At 40.7% G+C, this 27,425-nt stretch overlaps 1 protein-coding gene across 1 annotated transcript; it reads left to right on the top strand.

Moving 5' to 3' along the window:
• The first annotated feature begins 14,604 nt into the window (after nucleotides 1-14,604).
• Nucleotides 14,605-24,041, top strand: CHRNA9 (cholinergic receptor nicotinic alpha 9 subunit). Its single transcript, XM_063135581.1, has 5 exons — nucleotides 14,605-14,671; nucleotides 16,045-16,190; nucleotides 17,105-17,259; nucleotides 20,797-21,329; nucleotides 23,473-24,041. The coding sequence occupies exons 1-5, from the start codon at nucleotides 14,605-14,607 to the stop codon at nucleotides 24,039-24,041; spliced, it is 1,470 nt and encodes a 489-aa protein (XP_062991651.1).
• Nucleotides 24,042-27,425: the final 3,384 nt, after the last annotated feature.

Raw genomic sequence — 27,425 nt, 5'->3', positions numbered from 1 at the left:
AAATATCTTCCTGACTAACAGTTTCTGATCAAAATTGCTTCTGTAACATACTTCTGCACACACTAAAAAGAAAGAAAAAGATAGGCTAAATATTACAGTTATATTCTGTTTTATTAAACAATATTATGAAAACAGAAATTTCATGGAAGGATGCACATTAAGACCATCCTGAATCACAACCATCATGGTCTCTTCTTTCTTTTTCTGGCACCATTCCATACCATTAAAGTCCAGCCAGACACACTGAATTGGTGTTTTTCCTGGCATCAGGAAAAGCTTCACATGCTAAATTTCTGCTTCTTGGACTGCTTTTTAAAGACACAGGGCAACCTTATTTCTTGTTTTGAAAAGATGTATAGGAAATTGATCAGAAATGAAACAAAGTGTAAATTAATCAGAGGTAAGCCCATGCCATCTGAACAACAGAGAAGGCCCTAAGAACTTAACCATATGCAGGCCGCAGATGCACAAGACATCTGAATATTTCCACATTAGTCATATCTCTGGGGGCATCAGGTTGGGAAAGTCTGGTGGAGTGACAAGATTTAGGTTGAGTTGATACCATTTATCATATTTCAGGGACATATATAAAAACAGTAAGTGCAGATACACTACACATTTAACAAACATATGTATTGGGTTGGATCCTTCCAGACTAAGTTAGTCATGTTTTAGTCCCAAAGGATTTCAATGAGACTAAAGTGTGCCTAACATAATCTGGATCCAGCCCACTGTGCATGTTAAATGCATATGTAATTTACAGAGAACCTAACCTCTGATCTGCATATCCATTACATTCAGGGGCTGAGCAATCTTGCAGGATTTTAGCTTCTCTACGGAAGAATGCACTCCAGCCTAGGTAGAGGAACAACAGCAGGATAAATGGTTTCTCCATAGGAATCATGTAGGTTACAGCTATGCCACAGTGTCATCACCCCAGATAACTTTGAATTGTGTTGCAGAGGATGTAGGATGGGTCTGCAGCACATTACAAAGTCCACAGGCTAGATAACCATTGAATGATATCCAAAATGGCACTGATCTATTGGAAATCTATCATCTATCTAGGGCAGAGTTGTTGAACCTCTTGTAAACAGAGGGCTAAATTCAATTTTGGAGAAGCTCTCATGAGCCACGTTTCGGCAGTGTGCGGGGCTGAAGGCAAAAGAGGTGAGACCCAACACACACACCCCCAAAAAAATATAGGCATATTCTAGATTCAAGCTCTTACTGCCAGTAACTAAACCTTAGGAGAAGCATTTTAACCTTTTAGACTGGGGAAAAACCTGCACAAAAGCTGGGAAATCACCAAGTGACTGGGAGAAAGGGAGTGAAGCCAGTAGAAGGGGGCATGCCCATCTTGGGAACTCTGGAGGGCCTGATTTGCTATATTATGAGGTAGCAAACACGTATTTGACACTGTCAAAAATCAACAGGGGGCAATGGTGTATCCCAGTTGCCCAGTATGTAAGTGCTTGATCCAAAAGAGTGTGTGGAGCATCTCGAGCTAAAATGGATGCATACTTCAGTAAATTAGCTAATATCCTGCCAATCGTCTGTTTAGTGGGGAATAGGGAACTGCCCGGGGGACTGAATCTTCTCCTTCTGAACAGCTGATTAGTGGCATTCCAGATTTTTTAGAAGGGCAACAGACAGCCACATAGGTCTAACTGCTATATTGGGCTTCGGAACTGCATGTGTGAATTTTCCATCCTGTTAAGGACATGTAGACAGAAGTCTGTTCCATGTGCATATAGCTCCCGGATCAAAAATCAGGAATGTTTATGGGAATATCTAAAAAAATATGTTAAGCAGTCCTGAATCAACATCATTTCCAGATACATATTTATGCTTTATAAAAGATAGGAGGTGAAGTGTAGCAACACTAGAAAGGAGAACAAAACAACTCCCTGCCCTTTAAGAGTGTCTACCCTCACTGGGCAGCTTATAATAAACACTGAAAAAAAAAGTATATAAAATATACAACCATATAAAAACAAACAAAAATAAACCTTATAATCATTCAAAAGCTGATCAGAATAAAGTAAGTCTTTAGATTTTTCCTGAAGCCAGTAGAGATGGAGCCATACATATCTTCCTAAGAAGAGAATTGTGGACTCACCAGCCTAATAGCTCTAGCTGAAGGACCTATGAGCTGAAGAACCTGTATCACAAGGCTTGAGCAACTTAATATGAAAGCAGGCAGTCCCTTCAGATATGCTGGGTTGCAGTTGATGCCAACAATTTAGTCCTGTCTCTTTCACTGTCCAAAGTAGCAACTCCTTATCCTCAAATTATGGACAATGACCCTTGACAATTTTTAGGAATCAACTTATTAGGAAATTAGGACAGGATCTAATCATCAAGCACCTTTGAACCCCACTGTTTTTAATGGAAGATTTAAGTACATTTTGAACTCTTCCCCATTTAAAGTCAGTGGTATTTGATTACAGAAATTAGAAAGGCTGAAGCTGAGGGTGGAACACTGAGACACTCATGGTTTGGGCTTCATTTGGTTTTATTTATTATTTATTATTTATTTAGAATATTTATATACCGCTCCCCATTGAAAAATTTCGGAGCGGTGTACGAGATAAAATGAAAATAAAAACAGAATAAAACAGTTAAAACAAAATTTAAAAGAAGCAAAAACAGATTCAAGGCTGCATATTAAGGAAAGGCTTCTTGGAATAAAGATGTTTTCAGGAGGCGCCGAAAGGAGTACAAGGAAAAATAATTGAAAAAAAATCTGATTAAGACTGTTTCTTGTTTACCAAAAAAATAAAAGTGTATGAACTTATGTTGGCAAGTATATATAAAGAGTCCTTGTCCCAAAAATGCCCTGATTCTTACTATATACAGAACAAGGCTACAATTCTGCCTCAGTGTTTAGGAATATTTATTCATTATATTCTTAAACTATCCAATAGCCTTAGTGCTCTGGGTGATGACAAATACATTTCAAATCATAAAATACAAGATAAAAATAAAGCAGTAAATATAAAATAGCACAGGGTAAAAAAGGTTTTCACTTGGCACTAAAGACAAAAACATGGGTATCAGGCAACAACTTTTCTCAGGAGGGCATTCCACAGGTGGGACGCCACCACAAAGGGACCTCTCTAGCAGCTGCCCACCTTGCCTCATTTGGTACAGACACCCAGAGGAGGGCCTCAGATGATGACCATAGGGTCTGGGTAGGTAAATATGGGAGGAGACGCTCCATCAGTAACCTGGCCCCAAACTATTTATGTCTTTAAAAGTTTGAATTGGGACCAGAAATGACTGTCAGCCAGTGTAGATGGTGAAGCAGTGGCATAATATGGTCCCATTAGCCAGTCCCAGTTAACAATCTAGCCACCCTATTTTGGGCTAACTGAAGTTTCTAGACAATTTTCAAAGGTTGTGCCATATATAATGAAGTGCAGTAATCTGAACTGCAATATCAATTATTGTTCATGATATTTTTTCCTTGGGGTTGAATCCCGACTTAGCCAAAGTTAGAGCAGAACCACTGAAATGAATGGAACTGAAGTTAGTCATGCCTAATGTATGTCCCATTGAGTTTGATGGGCCTAGCTGAAGCATGATTAAGTCTGGATCCAACCTTTTATGAGTTGGCTTGTATATTATCCAATTGAAGTTAAGTAGTTGAGAAGTCTATTCATTTCAAAAGGAAAATTAAGCATATGTTTAAATATCTCCGATTAAAATAATTGGGATAACAACATTTTGGCTGGACTGTGCCCGAAGCTACTGGCACATTCAATTTCATAAATGGACGCAATTCATCACAGGCCAATGTTTTAATTACTCTCCAGAGGGAGAGGCAGGTAACAAATAAATAAAATTATTATTATTATTATTATTATTATTATTATTATTATTATTGATTTGTCAAATAATCTTAGAAATTATAGGAAAGGCCATCATTTACATCACACCTCATGCATTGCTGGTCCAAGTTTTATTTTAAATTGATTATAATTTTGAATCAGGTTTTGTTACATGACAACACATGCTTGTGATATTTGTTCTTCCAGCTCCACCATCCAAAATCATCTCAAAGTCTCCCTCTTCTTCAGCTGGTTCTATTCCTTTTCCCTTGATAGCCTTAGACTTGGAACCGTCTCCCGGAACATCTGCATGGTGTCACCTTTCTTTCCTCAAATCACTTCTCAAAACCTACTTTTCCCCATGAAACCTGTTGCTCAACCCCTTTGCCCTCATACTTAGCCTACTAAAGCAACCTAAGTATGTGTGAATTTGTGGATTTCATACCCCTCACCCCCACCTCTCTCTCTCTCTCTCTCTCTCTCACACACACACACACACACTTGAGTCTCACCTCCAGCTTCTTTACCTCCCTCTAACTATACCCTAACCCCCTCAACAGCAGAACCCGTATTTTTGTTGCTCTCTGTTAAGCACCATGCACATAGTGGTGCTATATAAATAATCTATAAAATAAACACCAGAAACTATTCTAATGGTCAGGAAAATGTTTCAAACTTCAACCCTGATCAAACAACTCCTTTCTCTGCAAAGCTGAGGCTTTTATGTGCAGGAAGAACTGTCCGCAAGCAAACCAATGAAGGATCTCATTGCCTACCAGACAATAGTCCAATCTGCTGATGTGCTTTCTATATGTACACTCCAAAATATTATCCCACTACCAGCGGGGAAAAAACAGGGCATAAGGAGAGCAGTTTTCCTACATCAAACAAGGAGTTGGACTAGATGGCTTTCAAGAGTCCCTCCAATATATGAATTGATGATTTACTGCACAAGGATGTGTGTGCAGTGTGTGTGTGTGTGTGTGAGCAAGTGCAATTCAGTTAGGCCACCCACTTTTGATCTCAGCTGTGTACTAAATTAAGATAACTGTACACCTGCCTTTTGAGCTTCTATGTACAAAAGCACTTGTTGTATGACACTTTGGGACACATAAACCATTATGTAAAATAAATAACTGTATATATTATTGAAATGAAGAGCACAATTCAGCCAAAGTGAGTCAATTTCAAGTCCCATTGAATTAAATGGATCTAAACTGGCACTTAACTCTCCCAATAAAATAAATGAGAAAAAAATCTTAGTCTTGGTCAAATAGACCCCACCTTTTGAAAGAAAAAAAGAAAGAAAGGAAGGAAGGAAGAAAGGACTTACCAAATACAGGATGATAAACAACGTTGCTTGTAAACTTTGTCAGCACAACACTTTCTTAAGAAGGTGATAAAGAAAAAGAAACTTGTCTATTCTCTTCCCAATTGTAGTTTTGCAGTGGATTATCATCTTTGTTCCTAAGAAGCAAAGAAAACCAAATAACTCCATTTGATCTTCAAAGAAACACAACTAGAGTTTGACAAGTTTCAGCTGCCTTGACGGTCACAGCAGAAGTAGTAACTGTCGATATGATGGGAAGAGAGAGAGCAGCAAACGAGTCAGCTTCCTGAGGGCTTCTGGGCTCTGCCTGTGTGGGTTTCGTTGGGGTTTGGTGTGTCACTATGATCAAGATAACCTGAGCAAGTGAAGCCTGCACAAAGACATTGGGAGGGGGGAAAGGGACACCATGGCTTGCCTGATGCAATTTCTTTTCTTCCTATCACCACTTACCAGTAAGTCTCAATTACTTTCTCCAACATGGAATGTGCCGGAGAGCTAACCACTACCACCAGAAGCCTTGGCTCAGGACAATCTCCAGTCTTACTATGAGGCAGTAAGGCCTTCTCAGATTTTAAACCCATTTTTCATTCATTGTTATGTTTTAATGTCACCGTATCTAAGAATGGAATGGACAAGTTTTAAGCTTGTGGAATCTACTTTGTTTTTCACTACAACTGTGAGGTCCACCAACCAGCCAAGTGCAAAATAGTGGTTCAGGAAGGCAGGCATACAGTTGAGGAGCAAGATGCCTTCTGAGCATATGCTCAATGGAAGGCTTTGTTTTCAATACCAGAACTGGAGCTCACCCACAAATCCTTTCACACACAAATCTTCTCCTGATTTTCTCCAAACTGGCTTGATTTCAACAGCCTACTTCTGGAGAAGAAAAGGCCTTTTGTTGTTGTCACCATTGTTTATCCATTAGGAGTTGTAGAAGCCCTTGCTGATCTACTACAAATCATCTGGAGAACTAATAATAGATCCTGATCTGCCTTCTGACCATTTCTGCCTACCAAACAGTACTGCACAGAACAGAGTTGGCCTGGATTTGTATTTATGGTGTCCACTTTATTCTCCAGACAGTGTGGGAGGCCAGAAATATGTTTAGTCACAAAACCTGACCTACTTATGGATGTCAGGGTCTTCAACTATGTTGGTAAGGGCTTTACCCTCACTGAGCACATGCACTAAGGCAACATTTTTACCACACAATTATTAAAATTTGCTTGGGCCATGGGCAGGGAGCACAGTTACAATTATTGTGCGGAAGGGATTAAGCTCATGGCAGGCTTGGCTTTTCCTAGGCTTTTCCGCAAGATCAGGCAAAGTATATTCCAACTACATCTTATCGTTTGTGCAGTATTTCCATAAACTTGGATATTTATTATTATTATTATTATTATTATTTATTTATATAGCACCATCGATGTACATGGTGCTGTACAGATAACACAGCAAATAGCAAGACCCTGCCGCATAGGCTTACAATCTAATAAAGTTGTAGTAAACAATAAGAAGGGAAAGAGAATGCAAACAGGCACAGGGAAGTGCAAACAGGCACCGGGAAGGGTGAAGCTAACAGTATAGAGTCAGAACAAACTCAAAGTTTAAAAGCTATAGGGAAAAGAAAAGCCTTTAGCTGTGTCTTAAAAGCTGTGATTGAGTTGGTAGTTCTCAGGTGTTCTGGAAGAGCACAGAACCATACCATTATATCCTATCTGCACATGAGGTGTGGGACAGGAAAATTGCCTTGCTGTAAGCAATAGCTGACTTACTGTTTTACCCAGTGGTATAATGGAGACAGAGCCTGCAAGATCAAAACACCAAGACTTTTTTATTAGTAGGGATCCTCCCACCCGATTCTTTTGTTTAAGATCAGAAGAGGGGGAGCATATACAAAGATTTAAGATCAAATAAAGATTCACAAACTGGTTGGACACTGGGGAATAGCTATGGGGCCACTTGAAAAAAAATCCTGGATAAACAGTTCTGTGCTGAATTTGTATAGTTGGGAGTGCAAAGTTACTTATGTATTAAAATTAATAATAACAGTTTATTAACTTTTAAAACAAAGCTCACAAAATGGTGTGGTTATGAGGGAGGCAGTTTCTCACACACCATTGACATCATAAGGAATATCCAACAGATGCTTGCACATTCTCCCACATTCTACAAGGAGGCTCAATAGCAATGCGTATGCACTATCCAGAAAACTATCCAGAAGTACAAACTCAAAAGAAGTGTGTGTGAACAAATATGTGTGCATAACAAACAGGTAATAAATGTGCACTTACTGCACAAACTGCTGTCCAAAGTCCTCCAGGCCCACCTTGTGGGTTCCTAGATTTCTGCAATTTGAACCTAGAGCCTTATACACAGCGTAAAGTAATATGTAGTAGAGCACGGCTAGAAACCTGTGGCCCTTCAAGCACTGGACTCCAGCTTCCATCAGCCTCAGCCACCATGTTCATGGATGATGTGAGTTATAGCCCACCAACATATGGACGACCACAGATTCCCCACACTCGACCTAAGAGTGCTGGTCTTAAACAAAGAATACCAGAGTTCAACTCTCTGTTCATCTATAAAGCTCACTAAAGGTGCAATCCTATGCATGTTTAGAAGAAAACATCCTACAATTCCTAGCGTTCCCTAGCTAGTCATGTTTGCTGGGGAATGCTGGGAGTTGTAGGACTTTTTTCCTGTCTACACATGCATAGAATTGTGCTCTAAGGGATTTGGGGCCTATGTTGTTTCCTCTAACTCTCCTGCCACAATCCATAATTTTTTGGGTTTTTTGGGGGGGGAGTTCTAATACACTTATGGATCTTGTCTGGACTGTTCCATTAATTTCAGAGAAGGCAGCAATTCTGCATACACATTCTTTAGTGTGGCAGATCTGCTGCCACCATTGAAAAAAAAAAGGAATTTCTCAAATGTCCAAGAGCTGTGTGTGTGTATGGCACACACATCATGCAAATGCAGAACTCTGGACTTGAGTGTATGTTTGATGCATATGAGTAATGTAGCTATTCTTGGATACTATCTTTCTGTGTTCGCATGCAACAGAGAAAAACATCTGGCTCAAGTAAAGGTAATTAACAATAACATGTGCAAACAACAAAAACAAAACCCTATCTGAGTCATAACATTTGAGGGTTGTTGAACCCAATTATTAACTTTCTGTAAAGAATCTAGACAGGGTAAATGCAGGTGTCACTGAAAATCAGTTAGCAACAAGCAAAAACAAAGGGTCAGTTCATACTTTACCCCCGTGTGAATATCCTATAAGCTTCCTGCTCCCATTACCACCATGCTGAGAATTCTTTGAAATGACAGTTGTGTGTTGTACACAAGTACCCCACTCCCACAGTTCAAATGGATGGGACATAGATACCTATGTATGTGACTGAGCATTAGTGGATAAAAAATATTCCGTGCATGAGCGAGAGTAAGCACCAGATCTTCCCCCATGAGTGGCATTTACCTAATTACCCTTATTGTGGGTTGTTGTGTCATCCGAATCTGGCACATAGGTCAGCAGGGGTGCCTTCTAGCCCACCTAACAATCTATAGCTTGTTGTAAAGGCTGCAGTCTGGGTTCGAAGCCACCTACCACCACTCCAGGTTCAGACAACACAGCAATCGCAATGCACGTAATTAGGTAATGCATGCAGCATGTGCAGGGAAAACAACCCACCTGCATTGTTTCTCCCTGTGATTGTGCGAACGCAACCACTGTGTGTAGAGCGTAAGACATACTAAAATACTTCTAGACTAAACATCATTAGAAAATATAGCATTGCTAAAAATACTTGATCTGTATTTTAAGATGCAAATTGAGTTACAAAGCTCAAGTTATTTTCCCCTCTAAAATATCTAATTGAGGTTTATTGAGCTGATCTTGCGACTGTGACATGCTCAAAATGTTCCATATAAATTCGAGAAGAGAGAAGTTAGTTTTGCATAACTCACTGATTTATTTTCTGTTCTCTCGTTAGGGCTAAAAATGTAGTAATAAACAGAAGTTTTGGGTTGGCCCTAATATTAAGCAAATCAAGAGAGCTGTCTCGGGCAACTGAGTTTTGGGTATCATGAAAGGGCAGATTTAAAAAAAAAAAATTATTGTATTTTAATTGCCAGAAAGGAGATCTACCTATGGGATTAACAGCTTCAGGTATCAAAATAACTTGGCTGGTTTTAGGTATTATACACCTTGATTAACTGTGGGGGGCAGACACCATTTGCTGCTCCACCTCAGGCAGTAAAACATCTAGGGCCAGTCCTGCAAGATTATAACATCTTTTAAACTCAGTTGGATTAGATCAAGGATCCAACTAGTTGCCTGCACACCTGCAATTACTTCACCTAAACTTTAAGTACAAAATATGCAGGAGGGGGTGGTACTAGGAGGGACAGGGGGGCTACCTCACCAAACAAGGAGCTTGCCTCCCCGTTCACCCCCCACTCTTGCTGGACTCCTGTCATTACTTGAAGGAAAGGTACTTTTCACTTATACAGGTGCATTTAGGTGCATATAGCTAGGGTGAAGCTCTTGAGCTAACAAAGGCTACGCATTCTGCAGCTACCAATATACTCTTCAAGATGCCAACAGACCAGTGGCAATCCACTGAGGAAAAAGGAGAAACATTTGACATATAAGAGAGAATTAATATTTTTTTAAAAAAATATTAATTTCCCCTTCTGTAGAGTAGGCGTAAAATAACGACTTCCCCATTTATTTCAGAAATATTGTTTGGGATAGAAGTTTTAATGTGAAATAAAACATTATTTTTCTTTCCTGCTCATGTTCCCTAGGAACTAGAATTCAGTTTATCTGAAATTTGTTTAATCTGCTTTTTAAAGCTTTCCAAATTTAGTGTTCATCACTACATCTTGTGGTAGAAAATTGCATATTTTAATGATATACTGTGTGAAGAACGATTTTCTTTTATCAACCTGAATCTCCCACCATTCAGCTTCATTGAATGGTGAGAGCTCCAGCTATTGGGCGGTATAGAAATGTAATAAATAAATAAATAAATAAATAAATAAATTGAATGACCCTAGTTTTATAAGGGAGAAAAAATTCTGTAATACTTTGCTTGCTTGTTTTTAATTAAAACAAGCATAACAACTATGGGCAGAAGAATTGAACCAAACCATCAGCAATTAAGTAAGTAGAAATATTGTTACATTAGCTAAATATACCTATTAATAACTGCAGGAGTGATGGTTATTTCACCCAGTGTGGCTGTGAAATACATTATTAACACCACACCTTTTCCGACTATGTCATGGGCCCTCATAACATGGCTCCCATCAACAGAACTACAAACCCTTCCAATCAGAAAGCTCGCTGATAACAAAATACTGCAACCTGACCACATAATAGTCAGGTTTATTCAATTCAATCTGGCCAGAAAACACACACAACATAATAGCACCATCAACAGGCAAATGGCAGAAAGTCGCTTGAGGATGATCAGACAAATATACATATCAAGGGTGACCACTATTTCTCTAAACAATTAAGTATATTTAGGACCAAGCCCTCATCAATAGTTCTACATACCTAGAGAATCTGAATTTGATTTGCCTGACCAATCAGAAAGTCGGTTGAAAATGAAAAATGATGAGTCCAGAACGCCCCTTATTTTTTATTCCAGCCCACTGAAAAAAATTCCCCCAGTACTCTCATTGTCTAGCAGCCAAGTCCTGCTCAGCCATAGAGCCGGACTCAGGCCTGCAGCCGCACACTTCAAGGAGCTGACCCTTCCCTGCTTCCCTCCTGGTGCCGATCTTACCGCTCTCTGCCAACCGCCGCGTTCTAAACTCAGCACACCTCGAGCCTCTTCACACCTCCAGGGCCAACCTCCGCAGCCGCAGAAGCACTAGAACATTAACCACCACTTCTGGGAGACGCTGCTGCTCACCGGGGACTCGGTAGCCGCAGGAGGCCTTCTTGGAACAAAACACTCCCCCACCTCCACAAGCCAGGGTCAGGCTGCCTCCTTCCAGGGCCGGTGCTACCATTAGGCCAACTAGGCAACCTCAGAGGGGCGCAGTACTTAAAGGTGTGTTAAGTAGAAGGTTTTAAAATGTTGTGTTGCCAATGGCGGAGGTATGCATTATACCGAGTGCCTTTTAATTCAAAACGATTTGTGTGCCCATATATATATATATATATATATATATATTGTATTTGCGAAAGATAAAGATTATTACTTATTCTTGCAATTTAAAATAAATTTAGCAGTTTCAAGTTTTGTGCTTTTTATTTTTTCTACAAAACATCTGTTCTTAAAAATCGAAGTTGGCAATTTTGGGTGCGGGTGTGTGCGTGCAAGTAGCTCGCCTTGCCTAGGGCGCAAAATAGTCTGGCACCGGCACTGCCTCCTTCCCTTGAGCGGCGAGACCCAGCGGCCTCTCACAGGCTCCTCTTCCCCAGGAGGACCCAGAAACCAGTCTGGGAGCAGCCGCTGCACCGAGTGGATACCGAAGCGAAAGCCGTGGTACTTCGAATGGTAAGAGCTGCTGGGGTGGGGCATACGCAGAGGGTGGAATTGCACCCAGCGCGTGCCCGGGAGTATTCGGTTTTTCCCACTCTTATCTAGCCTTCAAAACCTGGGCATGCGCGGAAAAAAGCAACCCGTTAACGGAGTTCCGGCCGCTAGGGGAAGAGGGGTAATTTGTGGCGCATACAGGGTCGTCTACACTCCCCACCCCGTAGCGTGAGATTTGGAGAGCCCCCCCCTCCACCCCGAGGCTTTTCCTGAGCATGCGCTCACAGGCGGAGGCGCTGATAGGAGCATCTTCTCTGGAGCTGCTGATCGCGCTTCGGCTAGTTACAGCCTTCCTCAACCTGGGGCGCTCCAGATGTGTTGGACTGCATTTCCCAGAATGCCCCAGCCTGGGGAATTCTGGGAGATGCAGTCCAACACATCTGGAGCGCCCCAGGTTGAGGAAGGCTGGCTAGTAGAAATCATTACAAGGTGTTTACAGAGAGTCCCGGGAAACGGAAGAGGCTCCCCCCACCCTGCGCCTTTTCCGATCGGAACTGGACACCTTCTCCCCCCGCCCGCTCGCTAAGCATTCGCCATGGAAAGAAAACAAACACGGGGGCTGTGATCCCCTCCAGCTCGCCCCGATCCCCACCGGCTGTTTAAACAGGGCAACAACCCTCCCAACTCCGCAAAAGCAGGACACCCGACAAGCCCGGAGATCCGCGAGTGGATCTCCCGCAGATGTTTGGGGCTTTGGCCGTTGTTAAATTTCCCAGCTGCTTGCCGGTGAATTGGGTTGGGCCGGAACGCCGCTTTAAGAAGAGTTTACCTACCCTCTTCCTGGGCCCTCTGCTCCTGGAAGAAAAAACCAAAAGTGCATCGGGTACCTGCAGGCTTCACTCAGACACACGTTCATACCCAAGGCAAGGAGCGCCTCTGGCGGGCTGCTTAAGCTATTCTCCCAGCCATATCCCCAAGGCTGATTCGCCCCGCGGGCCTTGAGCTCGGAAAACAAAAACCTCTGATAGCTTGGGGGTTTTAGTGCAAATGGAAGCGTGCTTGCTTGTAAGTAAAGCTCCTCAAACAAGTGAAGCTTATTTCTAAGTTTGGATCAAGCTGCAAAAGGGTGTTCGGGGCTGGCACAAGGTTCCACACTTGGGAGTTAAATGGTTTTTGAGGGTTAGCATACTAGTAAAAATGTAAAATCCTTTTACCAAAGTGGCTGGCAGAGGAGGAATGGGGAGATCTGACCCAACTCTGGCAGCCCACTATGGAATTCATTGTTGCCTAGGTCTATCAGATGATTTGTTACATACAAGGCTGATGTACACACAGTGCAGCAGGCACCATCTTAGAATTCCTTCCCTAGTGTGAGAGATAACGAGATTTTTAATTGCTACAGTCTTACTTGCTATAAAACATGCTATAAAATGCTCAACCTTATTGCTACCTATGAACTATTGCTGATGGTCTTTCACAGCGCATAGTTAAATTATGGAACTCACTACCACAAGATGTAGTATTGCCACCAATTTGGATGGCTTTAAAAGGGGGTTGGATAAATTCCTGGAGGCAAAGGCTATCGATGGCTACTAGCTCTGATGGTTGTGTGCTATCTTCAGTTAGCCTGTACGCACCATTTGCTGGGGAACATGGGTGGGAGGGTGCTGTTGCACCATGTCCTGCTTGTTCATCCCTAGTCGATGGTTGGTTGGCCACTGTGTGAACAGAGTGCTGGACTAGATGGACCCTTGGTCTGATCCAGCATGGCACTTCTGATGTTCTCTCTCTCTCTTTCCCCAGAAAAGCCTCTTCCTGGAAGCCAAGTCCACCTTGTCTTCAGGCACCAACACTTAGGTCCTTGGCCTCTAGAAGCCCTGAAGCTAGTGGAGTGTTCAGGGCACCCCAGGTTTTAGAAAGCTTACAGTGTGGGCTTGCATCAGTTGCCTCCAGCCTGGCTGATTCCAAGGAATCAGATCAGATGTTTCATGGTTTCTCTGGAATCCCAGGGTTCTACAAGCGCCTCTTATTCCTGGCTGTGTCCTTATTGTCTTTCTTTGCGACACTTTCTCCAGAAGAGATTGTTGCTGAGGTCTTTGTTACACCCCATCCAGAACCAATTTGGATGGTTTTTAAAAAGGAATTGGATAAATTCATGGAGGAGAAGACTATCAATAGCTGTTAGTCTTGATGGCTTTATGCTACCTCCAGTATCAGAGGCAGTATGCCTATATACACCGCTTGTTGAGGAAAATGGGCAGGAGGGTGCTGATGCAGTCATGTCCTGCCTGTGGGTTTTTTGCCGGGGGGGGGGGAGCTAGTTGGCCACTGTGTGAACAAAGTGTTGAACTAGATGGACCCCTGATCTGATCCAGCAAGGCTTTTATGAACTTATGCTCTTAATTTCATGCAGATTTGCATCCTACAACCTCCCCTCAAACATTTTAAGTGCCTAGCTATGCCCCTGACTGATATATGATTAGGGTCAAACAGATATCCTTTGTTGTTATTCCTGTTTAAATAGCAAATGGTGGCTCTTTTTCCTTTGACCGATGGATGGGGCCAGAAGGAAAGCATGGGGAGGGGGGGGGGAGCAGAATTGCTGTTCTATTGGCGGAGAGAAGAAATGTGAGCACCGAGGGCTGAAATGAAGTCTAGCAGAATAGTTTCATCCTGATATCCCTTCACCTTGTCACTCTGCAGGTAATTCTCAGGTTACCAGATCTGCTGGGGCCCTAACAGATCAAGGGAACAGAGAGTGGCTGACAGCAGTTGGTGCTCCTGAGGACACATCAGTCTGGATAAACCTAGGGAAAGCGCTGTCAACTACAGCACTTTAATTCTTTCTACTGCTCATGGGGTGAGGAGAATAAATGTTTTCTCCCATAGAGCAGCACCCCCCTTTACACCCAGAAGAGCAAAGTTCTCTACAATGAAGACCAGCTTGTCCTTCAGCATCTGCTGTCTCTCCTTGGTTTTTGCAGCAGGGATATTTCATGGTAAGAGGTTTTCTCCTTAGCAAGATGCCTGAGGGAGGGTGACAGTGTGTGGCTGTGTAGTTTTATTGCAGTTTAATGCCTGCAGTTTAACAACCTGGGCATATTTTAAAGAACCATGGGAATTGTCATTTTGGGAAATACTGAGATTTCTGTCTTAGAAATCCACCTGTCCTTTCATAGCAGGGGTGGCAGAAGGTAGCTCTCCGGTTGGTAGATCAGCAAGGGTTTCTGACTCCCAATTCTTTAACTCTAGGAGCAACAAAATGACCCCCCTCCCCATGCACAAATATATATTGCTTAAATGAAAGAAAGCTTAGGGTAACCCCAAATGGATTTTTGTGTTGAAGGATTTGCTGCGTGTTCCATTCAATTCTAGTATTCAATTTTTTTCCTGAGCTCAGAATTATTTGATTCTAAGTATATGACTTTTGCACCAGGCTGCAGTTGGTAAAAAAAGAAATAGAAATCTTTCCTCCCCTACTTTATAGCATTGCAGTTGCTAGGATCCAGAAGAGCGAAAAGGGTTTAGAAAGGGTTTAAATTTGTAATGGAGACATGCTGTTCTGTTAAGTGTAATAAATTATCCCCTCAGACTTACTTAATATCTTGAGCAATGCATCCACGTTTTGCTTTTTAATAGGCTACAATATATTATTGCAAATATTTTAGCCAGTTCATGTGGCCATCTAGTAATCACTGAACACTGCCATAGAAAACCCATACAATGTGCTGACCGGTAAAGGGTTACAAATTCCTGAAACTTGCTATTCTCCTACATTTTTCTGTAGAGGAATTTTAAAGGGAGCCTACAGCATGAAATAGCTGAATTAGAAATAATAACCAGGTTTGATTCTATTCATTTAGTTCTGAATAACAGCAATGTTTTTCTTCCCACTATAGGTATACCATGTTTTTATACTGTTTGTTTTATACTTTGAATGGTCTTAGTTTTTGTGAACCACCCAGAGAGCTTTGGCTATTGGGCGGTATAAAAATGCAATAAATAAAAAATAAAATCATCATCCATTAACTTAACAATGCTAGGATGATTGTGTTATCCCTAATTACTGCTCTTACGAATAGCCACTGTGCTTATTTCATGTTCTGCATTTCATTGCCATTTGATTACATTATTTACAATCTTTTTCTCTACACCCATGTGTATGTGTATAATAAAGTGGACTCTAGTACATGAAAGATAATGCCAGAATAAATGTGTTAGTCTTTCAGAGCCACAGAACTTAGTTGTTGTTTGCTTCAATGGACTAACATGCCACTACTCTAGAAAGCAGATTCTTGTAATAGTAATCCAAGTAACTACATAATTAGCAGGGTTGTGGTTTTTTTTGAAGTACATAATATGTTTTATACAGGGATTGATGCAGCACAAGGAAAATATGCCCAAATGCTCTTTAATGAACTTTTTGAAGACTATTCAAATGCTCTCAGACCAGTGGAAGATACAGACACAGTTCTGAATGTCACTCTTCAAATCACACTTTCCCAAATAAAAGATATGGTAAGTATAAAAAGAATATCACCATCATCATTACAGTAAAAGTGGGAAAGCCCCAAATCTTGTTTGCCAACACTGAATCACAGAGACGTGCAACAATTCATATCTTGACAATTTATACAATTATTCCTTATAGAGAGGAATAATTCCTTATTCTCTATTCCTTATAGAGAACAGCTGATATTGCTTTTTCATATGATAATGATTATATCAGGTTTCAGCATTTCCATCCTAAGCAATCTAAATTGCAATCCAAAGAAAGTTGGAGCCCCTTCTCTCTCTCCCTCCCTCCCTCAGTGTGTATGAGTATGAGTGTGTGCATGTGCATGAGTGAGTGAAGACTTGACAAGTTTAAATCCTGTTTAAATCAATAGTTTGTTAGTTTCAATTACTTTAGACTACATATGTAAACAAGCCTAAGGTCATATGGCTATATGCTACCTTCATTACCTGAGGCATTATGCCTGTGTACACCAGTTTCTGGAGAACATGGGTGGGAGGGTGCTGTTGCACTTGTGTACTGCTTGTGGATCCCTGGTCAACAGCAGGTTGTCTCCTGTGAACAGAATGCTGGATAGATGGACCTTTGGTCTGCTCCAGCATGGCTTTTTTCTTATGTAAAGCTGTCACTGAGCTAAGTAAGGCCTTTTTATGGAACCTTAGAAAGCCACTGCCAGTCTGTGTAAATCTGGGAGAGGCAACCTGGCTCCCTCCTGATGTTTGGATTACAACTCCCATTAGTATCAGATAGCATAATCTATGGCCTGGGATTATGGAAGTTTGTAGTCCAAATATCTGATAGGGACTAGATTGCCTAACCCTATTATGAACAATACTGAGTTGGTTGGACCAATAGTTTGAGTCAGTGCAAGATGGCTTCCTATGTTCCTTCGTTTAGATCTACTCTCATATTACAGGATGAGAGAAACCAAATTTTGACAGCCTACCTGTGGATTCGGCAAACTTGGTACGATGCCTATCTGAAATGGGACAAAGACAAATACGATGGGCTGGATTCTATCAGGATCCCCAGCAATCTTGTATGGAGACCAGACATTGTTCTTTACAACAAGTAAGTCTGGCAGGAAAAGGGTCCTTGCAAATATGGGTGCAAGGCAGGTGAGCATCAAAGATGTACAGAAAAAGGGAGAGAAGTCTCACGATGCTATAGAAAGGTTTATTAATATCTGTTTATTGTCCTTGAAACGTCTATCCCAAGGATGTTCACATTTGTGATTTGGTAAGTTTTTGATGGAAGGCAGCTCCATGATTGCCAGGAAACAGCACTAACAGCACAACACTCTTATCACAGCCTTCCTCAGCTTGGTGCCCTTCAAGCTGGGCAAAGCTGCTCTTTGATCTTGCCCAGTTTCTTATACACAGGGAGGAAGAATTTGGCAACAATTCTCTGCCTCTCCTGAATTAATGACCCAACCATCACTAGCATCAAAGGCAGTTGAAATATTGTACTAATTGGAGCCAGCTTTCCCTAAGAATCTCCGCAGAAGGGGTCAATAGCAAAAGACCACTAGTGCAATTGCAGTGCCATGCCAAAAATAAACAAACAAATAAACAAAAAAGAAAGAAAGCTAACCCAGGGAGTTAGCAGCATACTGGAGTACTTGAACATGAGAAACAAACTTAAATTCCACGGAATTCCCCCCAAAACAATTAAAAAGGAGTCATTAAGCCATTAGAGAATCTCCATAAAGATCTCTCTTTTTATGCAAGGAATGCAAATTTTGTAGATAGTTGTATTGATCCATGGGGAAAACAACACAGAATGGTAAGAATGCATTAGAGAGAGAGTTGGGCATGTTCAGATGAAATGCAGGGGATTTAAGCAGAGCCTAGCTAGGTGCAAGGCACGGCACAAGGCATTCTGGATTGCGAGCCAAAGATGATGGAGGTTTCCCCGTTTTTGAAAATATAAAGTCTAGTAGTTGCTTTCCTCCATTTGCAGCTCCAGCAGGGAAGGAATAACCCGCCCTTCCATAAACTGGTGCCCTCAAAAGATTTTAGATTACAACTCCTATCCTTTCTGATCATTGGTTATGCTGGCTATGGCTGTTGGGAGTTGGCAGGAACCAGGTTGGGCAATTACCTGAATAACCAGTCACTGGCGTGTCTGACACCTATCCTCCTTTAAGAAAGCACTGATATAAGAAGAGCAGTTCCTCTGTCTGAAATGGGAACTTAGCTCTCTATATTTTCCCAGTCTCTGAACAACTAAGGCCTCCTCCCATTCCCCCTGACACTAATTGTTGCCTGACTCCACTAGTTGCCAGCTTAAGGGAAGTTCATCATGTGCAGTGGCAGAGGTGTTCAGGACTCAAAACAGTGTTGGGGTCATTGAGCTATCCCCTAAAAGTCAGTGTTACTAGACAGCTCATATTTTCAAATAGCAAACAACCAAATACGTTTCAATCTGTCCATGTGGAACCATCACATATCAATTTATACAATATGGCCTCTTAGTTACAATACTGACTCTTAAAGTTTGAAGCCATTCAAAATGTATAGTTACTAACTGAAACCTGTTAAGTATATTTTATTTTATTTATTTATTTATTTATTTATTTATTACATTTTTATACTGCCCAATAGCCGAAGCTCTCTGGGCAGTTCACAAAAATTAAAACCATAATAAAACAACCAACAGGTTAAAAGCACAAATACAAAATACAGTATAAAAAGCGCAACCAGGATAAAACCACGCAGCAAAATTGATATAAGATTAAAATACAGAGTTAGAACAGTAAAATTTAAATTTAAGTTTAAATTATTAAAATACTGAGAGAATAAAAAGGTTTTTGCCACGACACAGGCTCTGAACACCAGACCTTACCACTACCACCACTTCTTATGGGGCGATACAGGCTCTGAACACCAGACCCGGCCGAGGCTACTCCCTGCTCAAGCCAAGCACCACCACTTGATACGCCTGAGGCAAGGGATAAAACCCACCTTCCTCCAAACTAAGTGGAGAAAGGGGTTTAAAATGGAGAATGGATTTTAATATATATAATAATGCACTGTGAGTTATATCTGCTTAGGTGAATGATTGTCAGAGTGGGTGTTAAATGTGTAAACTTAAGATGATAAATGCCAAACAGACACGTGGGATTTTTGTGGTAGTTTAAAAACAAAACAAAATTTATTTTTAAAAGTTCATAAGCTTTGTTTCAAATAACAACATTTAAAAACCTTTTTGAAACCTTTCATACAATCAGGTCACTCTCACATTCGCGCTTTCCTTTTTCTCACACAATCACTCTCGAACTTTCTTTATTATCAGTATTGATTAATATACTTCCACTACGTGCACACCACACTCTAAAGACACCACTCCCTACACTGACTCTCAAATTTCCCAGAACTTAAGTACCATAAATACAGAGAGCACTACAGACCCTAAGAGTACCTAACAAGTCTCCCTGAAAAGCTTTCCTGAAAAGAACAAGAACTCTCAGTCCCCTCAGTCATTCCCTTATATATATCACTCCTCCCCCCTCCCAAGACATTCTAACTCCGCCCACTCAGGCCAACATTCTAAAAACCACAGACTTACAAACCGCAGACATACCTTTGGGATTGACTTGTGGGGTGTAATGCCACAGTCTTCAGTTGGCGATGAAGAGTACGGTGTAGGCGCCAGGCGGACCTCTCTGGGGAGCTCATTCCACAACCGGGGTGCAACAGCAGAGAAAGCCCTCCTCCTAGTAGCCAGCTGCCTCACTTCCTTTGACAGGGGCTCACGGAGAAGGACCCCTGTAGATGATCTTAAGGTCCGGGCAGGTAGATATGAGAGGAGGCGTTCCTTCTCTATTTTACCTTTTCTATGGGGGTTATGTTTATAATAATCATAATAATCAATAGTATTTATGTAGGAGACTTGGTAAAAATGATTGAAATGCAGTTGTAAATCCAGCAGGAAGCATGTCCCTCAATCAATTTAAAAACCTAATATAAGCACATTTAACTGGCAGTTCTGTCTTTCACACATTCTCACAAACAATAGGAGACAGGCTCAAAAAGGTGGGGTGTGAACTGGGAACTTCTGGTTTAAATCAACTTCTTTTGTGATATTTAACAGTACAAATGAGGCTGATTCAATTGTGTTTGTATGCAAATGTAACATTTACCTACATTGGCTGGAATGCTCATTGGCATTAAAAAATCAATGCCACTGCTTTCTCTTCCACAGGAAGAGCCCAAAGGTAATTTAAACCTCTTAGTGAAAGCATTCAAATGTTAATATTGGTGCCTTGTTAAGGTGAAAGCAGATAGAGATGAGGCATTTGTAATGTGAATGAGCATTGTGGTTCAAAGTAGGTTTTATTTCTGCTTTATACACACCATTGGAGCAAGAGCTGCCTTAAGGCTTATGTGTCAGAAGCAGGGATGGGGAACTGTGGCTCTTAAATGTTTTTGGCCTACAATTCCCATGATCCTTCCAATTAACTATGTTGGCTAAAGCTGATGTGAGTTGTAGGCCAAATTAACTACTAGAATATTTGAGGGCCACAAGTTGTCCACCCATTAATATGTCCTTAGCAATTATGCTCAACCAGTTCATTGCTTTGTGTGTGTGTGCATGTTTTTTTAGGGCTGATGATGACTTTTCAGAGCCGGTGAACACTAACATTGTATTGAGGTATGATGGAAAGATTACTTGGGATTCACCAGCTATAACAAAAAGCTCATGTGTTGTGGATGTATCTTACTTTCCCTTCGATGACCAGGAGTGCAACCTTACCTTTGGTTCTTGGACCTACAATGGTAATCAGGTAGATATATTCAATTCTTTAGACAGTGGCGACCTCTCCGACTTTATAGAAGATGTGGAGTGGGAGATTCATGGCATGCCAGCTGTTAAGAACGTCATAACCTATGGCTGCTGCTCAGAGCCTTATCCAGACGTTACATTCACCCTTATCTTGAAAAGGAAGTCATCTTTTTATATATTTAACCTGCTGCTTCCTTGTCTATTGATATCTTTTCTGGCTCCACTGGGATTCTACCTCCCAGCAGACTCTGGAGAAAAAGTGTCTCTAGGAGTAACCGTTCTGCTTGCGCTAACTGTGTTTCAACTAATGGTCGCAGAGAGCATGCCCCCTTCTGAAAATGTACCTTTGATCGGTAGGTACTTGCACGTTTATACTGTGTTTTACAAACAGCAATTCTGTAATTGAGCTAGAAAGGTGCTTGATAATGCCAGGGCCGGCGCTACCATTAGGCCAACTAGGCAGCCACCTAGGGCACAGACCTCAGAGGGGTGCAGTACTGACCTTTAAGGGTCACAGTTTTATACAAATTAGCTTTTTTAAAGAAAAAACATGATAAAAGGAAAATATAATACTTCAGAAACTCTTCTTGAACAGCTGAATTGAAGTTGGGAATTTGGGGTGGGTAGCAGCTCATCTTGCCTAGGGCCCAAAATAGTCTGGCACCGGCCCTGGATAATGCTAAGAAACCAGCCAGCCCCCTGGAATAAGTGATGACTGAACACAGTTCCTTTGCTTTAACTCAAAGCCAGCTTGGTGAAAATAGCCTTCGTAACTGCTGCCTAGTTACAATCATAGACTTGGATGTGACCTCAAAGTGTCAATTAGTCTAACACCCTGCCAATGCAGGGAATCTGCTTCCACAGCATCCTTGATAGGTAGGCATCCAACCTCTGCTTAAAAACATTTAATGAAGCAGAGTTGACCACCTTCTGAAGAAAAGTTCCATTGTCAAACAGCATGTACCATCAGGAAGTTGTGCTTTTCAAAATATGTTTATTAATTTTAAAAATATATAACAATTCATCAAGTTCATCAATTAATCAATAATTTTAAAAGTGGGGGAAGGCTGGACATTTCATAGGGAAATTCACTCATGATTATAGCACATGCTTAATACTATCAGGAAGTTCTTCCTAATATTTAGTTGTAATTCCCCTTTCTTGAAATTTGAACCCACTTTCAGGTCCTACCATCTAGACTCAATAGAGAATGAATTTGGAACATTATATATGTCAGGCTTCCCCAACCTAGTGCTCTTCTGATATTTTGGACTTCCAACTCCATTAAACCCCGGACACATGGGCAATGGCTAGGAATGCTGGGAGTTGTAGTCCAAAACATCTTGATGGCACCAGATTGAAGAAAATTAATCTATGAAATTATCAATTTTACCCTATAGATGATTCTTTTTTCAATTTCATTCATGCTTGTTTATGGGTTTTGTCAAACAAGGGTAAGCACAAGTTTCTGCTACAAGATAGCCACTAGGGTTGATGACTTTAAAAGAAAATGAAATAGAGACGTTTGTGGTCTGTCAGTGACAGCTACAAATAGAATATTCCTATCCGGAGGCCAGATGATTTTTGTGTACCAGAGGAACAAAAAAGACAACATACAAACAAATACCAATAGAATGACAATCTCCATTATGTTCTGTTTGTGAGCATCATCAGTATTTACATGCCTGGAATGTCAGGCACCTAAAGGAATGTTGCTCCCATATCAACAAGCCCATGCTCTCCTTAAGTATTCCTGCCATCAGAGGTGAGGTGGGCAGCAGTCAGTGAAATGGCTTTTTTTGCTGTGGTGCTCTGACTGTGAAACTCTCCCCACTGAAGCTTGCCTAGAAAATACTGATAGGTGTCAGACACAAGGCAAATACTATTATTTTCTCAGTACTTAAAATAGAGCTAGTGTGGTATAGTGGTTAGAGTGTTGGACTGGGGCTTGGGAGATGGGGGTTCTAGTCCCCATTCGGCCATGAAGGTCACTAGGTGACTTTGGGCCAAGTCAGTAACTCTCAGCCAACCTCACAGGGATTTGTAAGGATAAAATGAAGAGGAGAATCATGTATGCTACTTTGGGATCCTTGGAGAAAAAGACAATTATATCTATTTAACAAATACATAAAAAAAATAAAAAAATACTTAAATAGTTTAGCAATGTAGGCCTACACGTTTATTAAATTCAATAGGTCTTACTCTCAAGTAACTTTACATTGGCTGCAATCCTATGTACATTCATCTGGAAGGAAGCACCACTGAAAACAGTGGGACTTCCAAATAAACATGCATACATAGGATTGTACTGCATGTATATTAAGTCTTTTGTAAAATCTACCTCCTTCTGTTACCATTGCTTTATGCTAATTGGTTTCATGTTATTGTTGGTTGTATTTTTTGCCATTATGTTGTACACTGCTCTGGGGTTATTAACGAATGGTGGTATAGACTTTTAAAATAAATGAGCAAAGTCTGTTTTGTTTTAAATCACAGGTAAATATTACATCGCTACTATGACCATGATCACAGCATCCACAGCGTTGACAATCATTATAATGAATATTCACTACTGTGGCTCAGGAGCCAAACCTGTCCCACAGTGGGCAAGAGTGGTCATCTTGGACTATATGTCAAAGATCTTCTTTGTTTATGACGTCGGAGAAAACTGCACCAGCGCGCAACATGTGAAAGAGCAAAAAACACCGTTGAAAAAAATTACTGCATGTCCCAAAGAGCAAGACAAATATGAAGGAGCAAGGAGACCACTTGCTAAGATCAGAAAACATGATGGTGACCTCAAAACGAAGCTGCCTGAAGATGTAAGTGATAGCTTTGGAGCCCAGGGTGAAAATACAAGGGATATTGTTAGCTGCTGTAACTGTTACAGGATATTGATTAAGAATATTGAATATATTGCTAATTGTGTAAGACGCCACAAAGCCAACCACGCCAAAGGAGTGGAGTGGAAAAAGGTAGCAAAAGTGATGGACAGATTCTTCATGTGGATTTTTTTTATTATGGTCTTTTTCATGAGTGTTTTGATCATTGGCAAAGCGCTTTAAGGAAAAATCTATACCAGGGCTGAGACTGGGGTACACGTTCTCCAAGTGCTCTCATAATGTTATACCAGGACTCTAAATGTAGTGATGAAAGGGGATGTTGTGGTTTTCCACTACCAACCCAAGAACTTGATTCTAATCCATTCCTCCCTAATTTCAGCAGCAGGCATTAGTCTGCAATCTGAAGCAGCACACTTGATTTGGAAATAAGCTCAATTTTTCTTATTTCCAAGTACACGAGGATAGAACTGAAGTGCATGTATTTTGTTTGACTACTGCAATGAAAATATTCTGAGGTGGAGGAGCGGTAGAGGCTACAGAAATCCAACGTTTTTAAGAAAAACTAGTATTGTAAAGTATGAAGTGCTAGGCTTGGGCTGGGTGTCCCACACTGAAGTCTCCACTGAATTCATTTCATTGCTTTGTGCAAATAACTTTCTCTCAGGAATAGGGTAAGAATAAAACAGGGTAAATAACCCATATATATCAAACTCAAATTCCTTGGAGAAAAAAGTACACAGAGGTGGTAAATCAATAAAGAAGAATAAATGTACTTAATGGGAAGGCTTAGGAAAAATGAATTCTCAGAAGTACCTACATTTAAATCTAAATACTAAGAAGTGCCTACATTTAAATCTACAATCTAAAACCAATTAAAACATACATTATGAAACAAATCTGAAGATATTTAGTATTTGCCTTGGGATTTTGAATGGACAACATAATAGATTAGCAATTTTAAGATGATTTTTACATGTATTCTGTTTTCAGATTTGTAAGTGTTTTCATTGGGTTTTCAATGCCCTGTATAAAGTGATTGTTTTTCAGAAATGTGTTTGCGTTCAATAAATTGAGGATGCAATCCTATACACGTTTAGACAGAAAAATGTTCTACATTTCCCAGAATTCCCTTGCTAACCATGTTGGCTGTGGAACACAAGACTTGAGGACTTTTTCTGTGTAAATATGCATAGGTTGGCTAGGGAATTGTGGGAGTTGTAGAACTTTTTTCTGTGTAAACATGCATAGAAAACAAAAAGAAGACACAGAGGTGAAGGAGAAGGGGTGGCCACTAGGAGACTCGAGCAGCAGTATTTTGTAGTAGTGTTTCTGCGATAAACTGAAAACAAAAGGATACACAGAGGGGAAGGAGAAGGTGCAGCCCAATAGCTGGACCGTGAGGAGAGCAGGGAACAAGTCTCTCTCATTCACTGAACAGCATTTCTGCAGTTGGTAACATTCACCTCAACTAGCAGGACTTTGGCTACTCAACCTCAAAGTAGGGTGATTTAAAGTGCCCTGTGACTTGTGAAAGGGTTTTTTAGTTGGTGTATACTCCAATTTTCTTGCTTTGTGTGCTGCTGGCGGACCAAAGCCCATTTCATGATAATCGAAATAAAATCTGAAAAAACTTCTGAATGTGTTTCCATGTAGATTCAGCCCTGGTTTAAATGTATAATCAGACAAATAATATTTTAAAAAACATAAAAAAGCAGAAAATTCACCAGAAGGATGGGAGGAGGGAACAAATTGGAGAGGAAATCTATATTCACTGAAAAAAGAAAAAGGAAAAAAAAAGCTACATGTATTATTTTAAAGAGAGCAAATAGAGGGAAGGAGTAAAAACGTGATTGCAATTTTTATGTCTGTATGCAACCTATGTTACCCTGAGCAGGCCTAATACTGAGCGGAGGCTACAAATACTGCTTAGGTAAGGATTGTATACACCATTGATATTTGGTAGAAAACTATGACTTTCAAATCACAACCGTGAGCTCTGGCTATATCCAACCTATAATCTGCTTGAGCATTTCCATAAAGCTTGTGGATACTGGCAGTGAAATAAGCAAGTGTAGATGTGGGGAATGGTTGGAGTTCTCTCCACTTCCAGGCCTGGCATGAGAATTTAGGAGCTCATCTACACCAAGCAGGATATTCCATTAGGAAAGCGATATGAAAGCAGTATATAAAAGGCAGGATCCACACTACTGCTTTATTGAAGTGCACTGCAGGATCTACACTACCGCCTTATAGTGGTAATAAAGTGCACTGACAACTGTTGGGGCCCATTGACACATCTACACCAAGCAGGATATATCACTATGAAAGTGGTATGAAAGCAGTATGTGTCATGGGCCCCAACAGTTGTCAGTGCACTTCAATACCACTATAAAGCAGCAGTGTGGCTCCTGCATTTTATATACTGCTTTCATACCACTTCCATAGTGGAATATCTGCTTGGTGCAGATGAGCCCTAAAAGTCATGACCACGCATTCTGACATATATATGCCCGGCTCAAACTTTGTCCAGCATATTCCAGATCCCACTCTTCATCTTCTTGACATCTCAGTCCAAATATAATTATGAATAATAATAATAAGAAATAATATAATATGAAAGATGCCAGGACTGATTATGCCTCTTGGATAAGATTAGCCCTTCTTGATACTTGTTAGTGCAGTTATGGTTTCTAATGTAGAAGCAAGCATAATAAATAGCAATGACTTTTAAACATATGGCTCTTCACCTATTCTAGACCTAATTAGCTTTTAAACCCAGCTTGCAACATGGGACTCATTTTTACATTTTTGTCTAACTGAACTTGCCCTGCTCTTCCTGCTATTCTCTGTTGTTCCACCTTCACCTACCCACGCACCCCTCTTTCTTCGTATTTTTTCTTCCATCTCTCTCCCAATTATAGTAGTGGCATGTGCACAATTCAGCTTCAGTATGGTTATGATCCACTTGTTTTTACAACAAACCATGTAATGAGACTGTAGAAGTACCATATTTTGCAAATCCTTGTGAACACTATAATATGCACTGAATCTGTTTTGTAAACATTGTAATGTTTCTCTGCCCTGTGTTATCTGCCTGGATAAAATTTGGAAATTGGGGCCTGCAAGTTAACTGGATCCAGGCTTACATGCTAGAAAAGTACAGAAGTAGCCCAAGATAGAAACTGATACTGTTACACATACCCTTGAGTCAAGTGAATTACCTGTTGTAGTTCTGGGGATCCTGATATTCTAGATAGACTAATGCAAGGTGGCACTGAAAAGAGATCCCAGTCAAAAGGTCATGCAATAAATCTCATTTTCATAATTGTTGCATCTAGTGGGACGCAATCGAGTGAAACTGTAATTTAAGATTCTGTGCAATCCAGCAGCAAAGCTTTGCCTTTCTTTTGCTCTCTGTCCATCCCCTACTTCTCCCAAAACACAAAAATCTTTGGAGGAATGTGATCTAGATGATTATATAAATGATACATAGAATTCTTAATGGCAGGTTTTGCCTTTTGTGTAGAATAATTAAAGATGTAACCGTATCAGGCCTCTCATACATAATACAAGACTCAAAGGAAAGGTCTAATGTTAAGGTAGCGT

The sequence above is a fragment of the Elgaria multicarinata genome, chromosome 10, assembly GCF_023053635.1.
Source record: "Elgaria multicarinata webbii isolate HBS135686 ecotype San Diego chromosome 10, rElgMul1.1.pri, whole genome shotgun sequence".
NCBI classification, from domain to species: domain Eukaryota; kingdom Metazoa; phylum Chordata; class Lepidosauria; order Squamata; family Anguidae; genus Elgaria; species Elgaria multicarinata.
The sequence above is the reverse complement of the archived record's forward strand: the minus strand, read 5'-3'. Positions and strand labels throughout refer to the sequence as shown.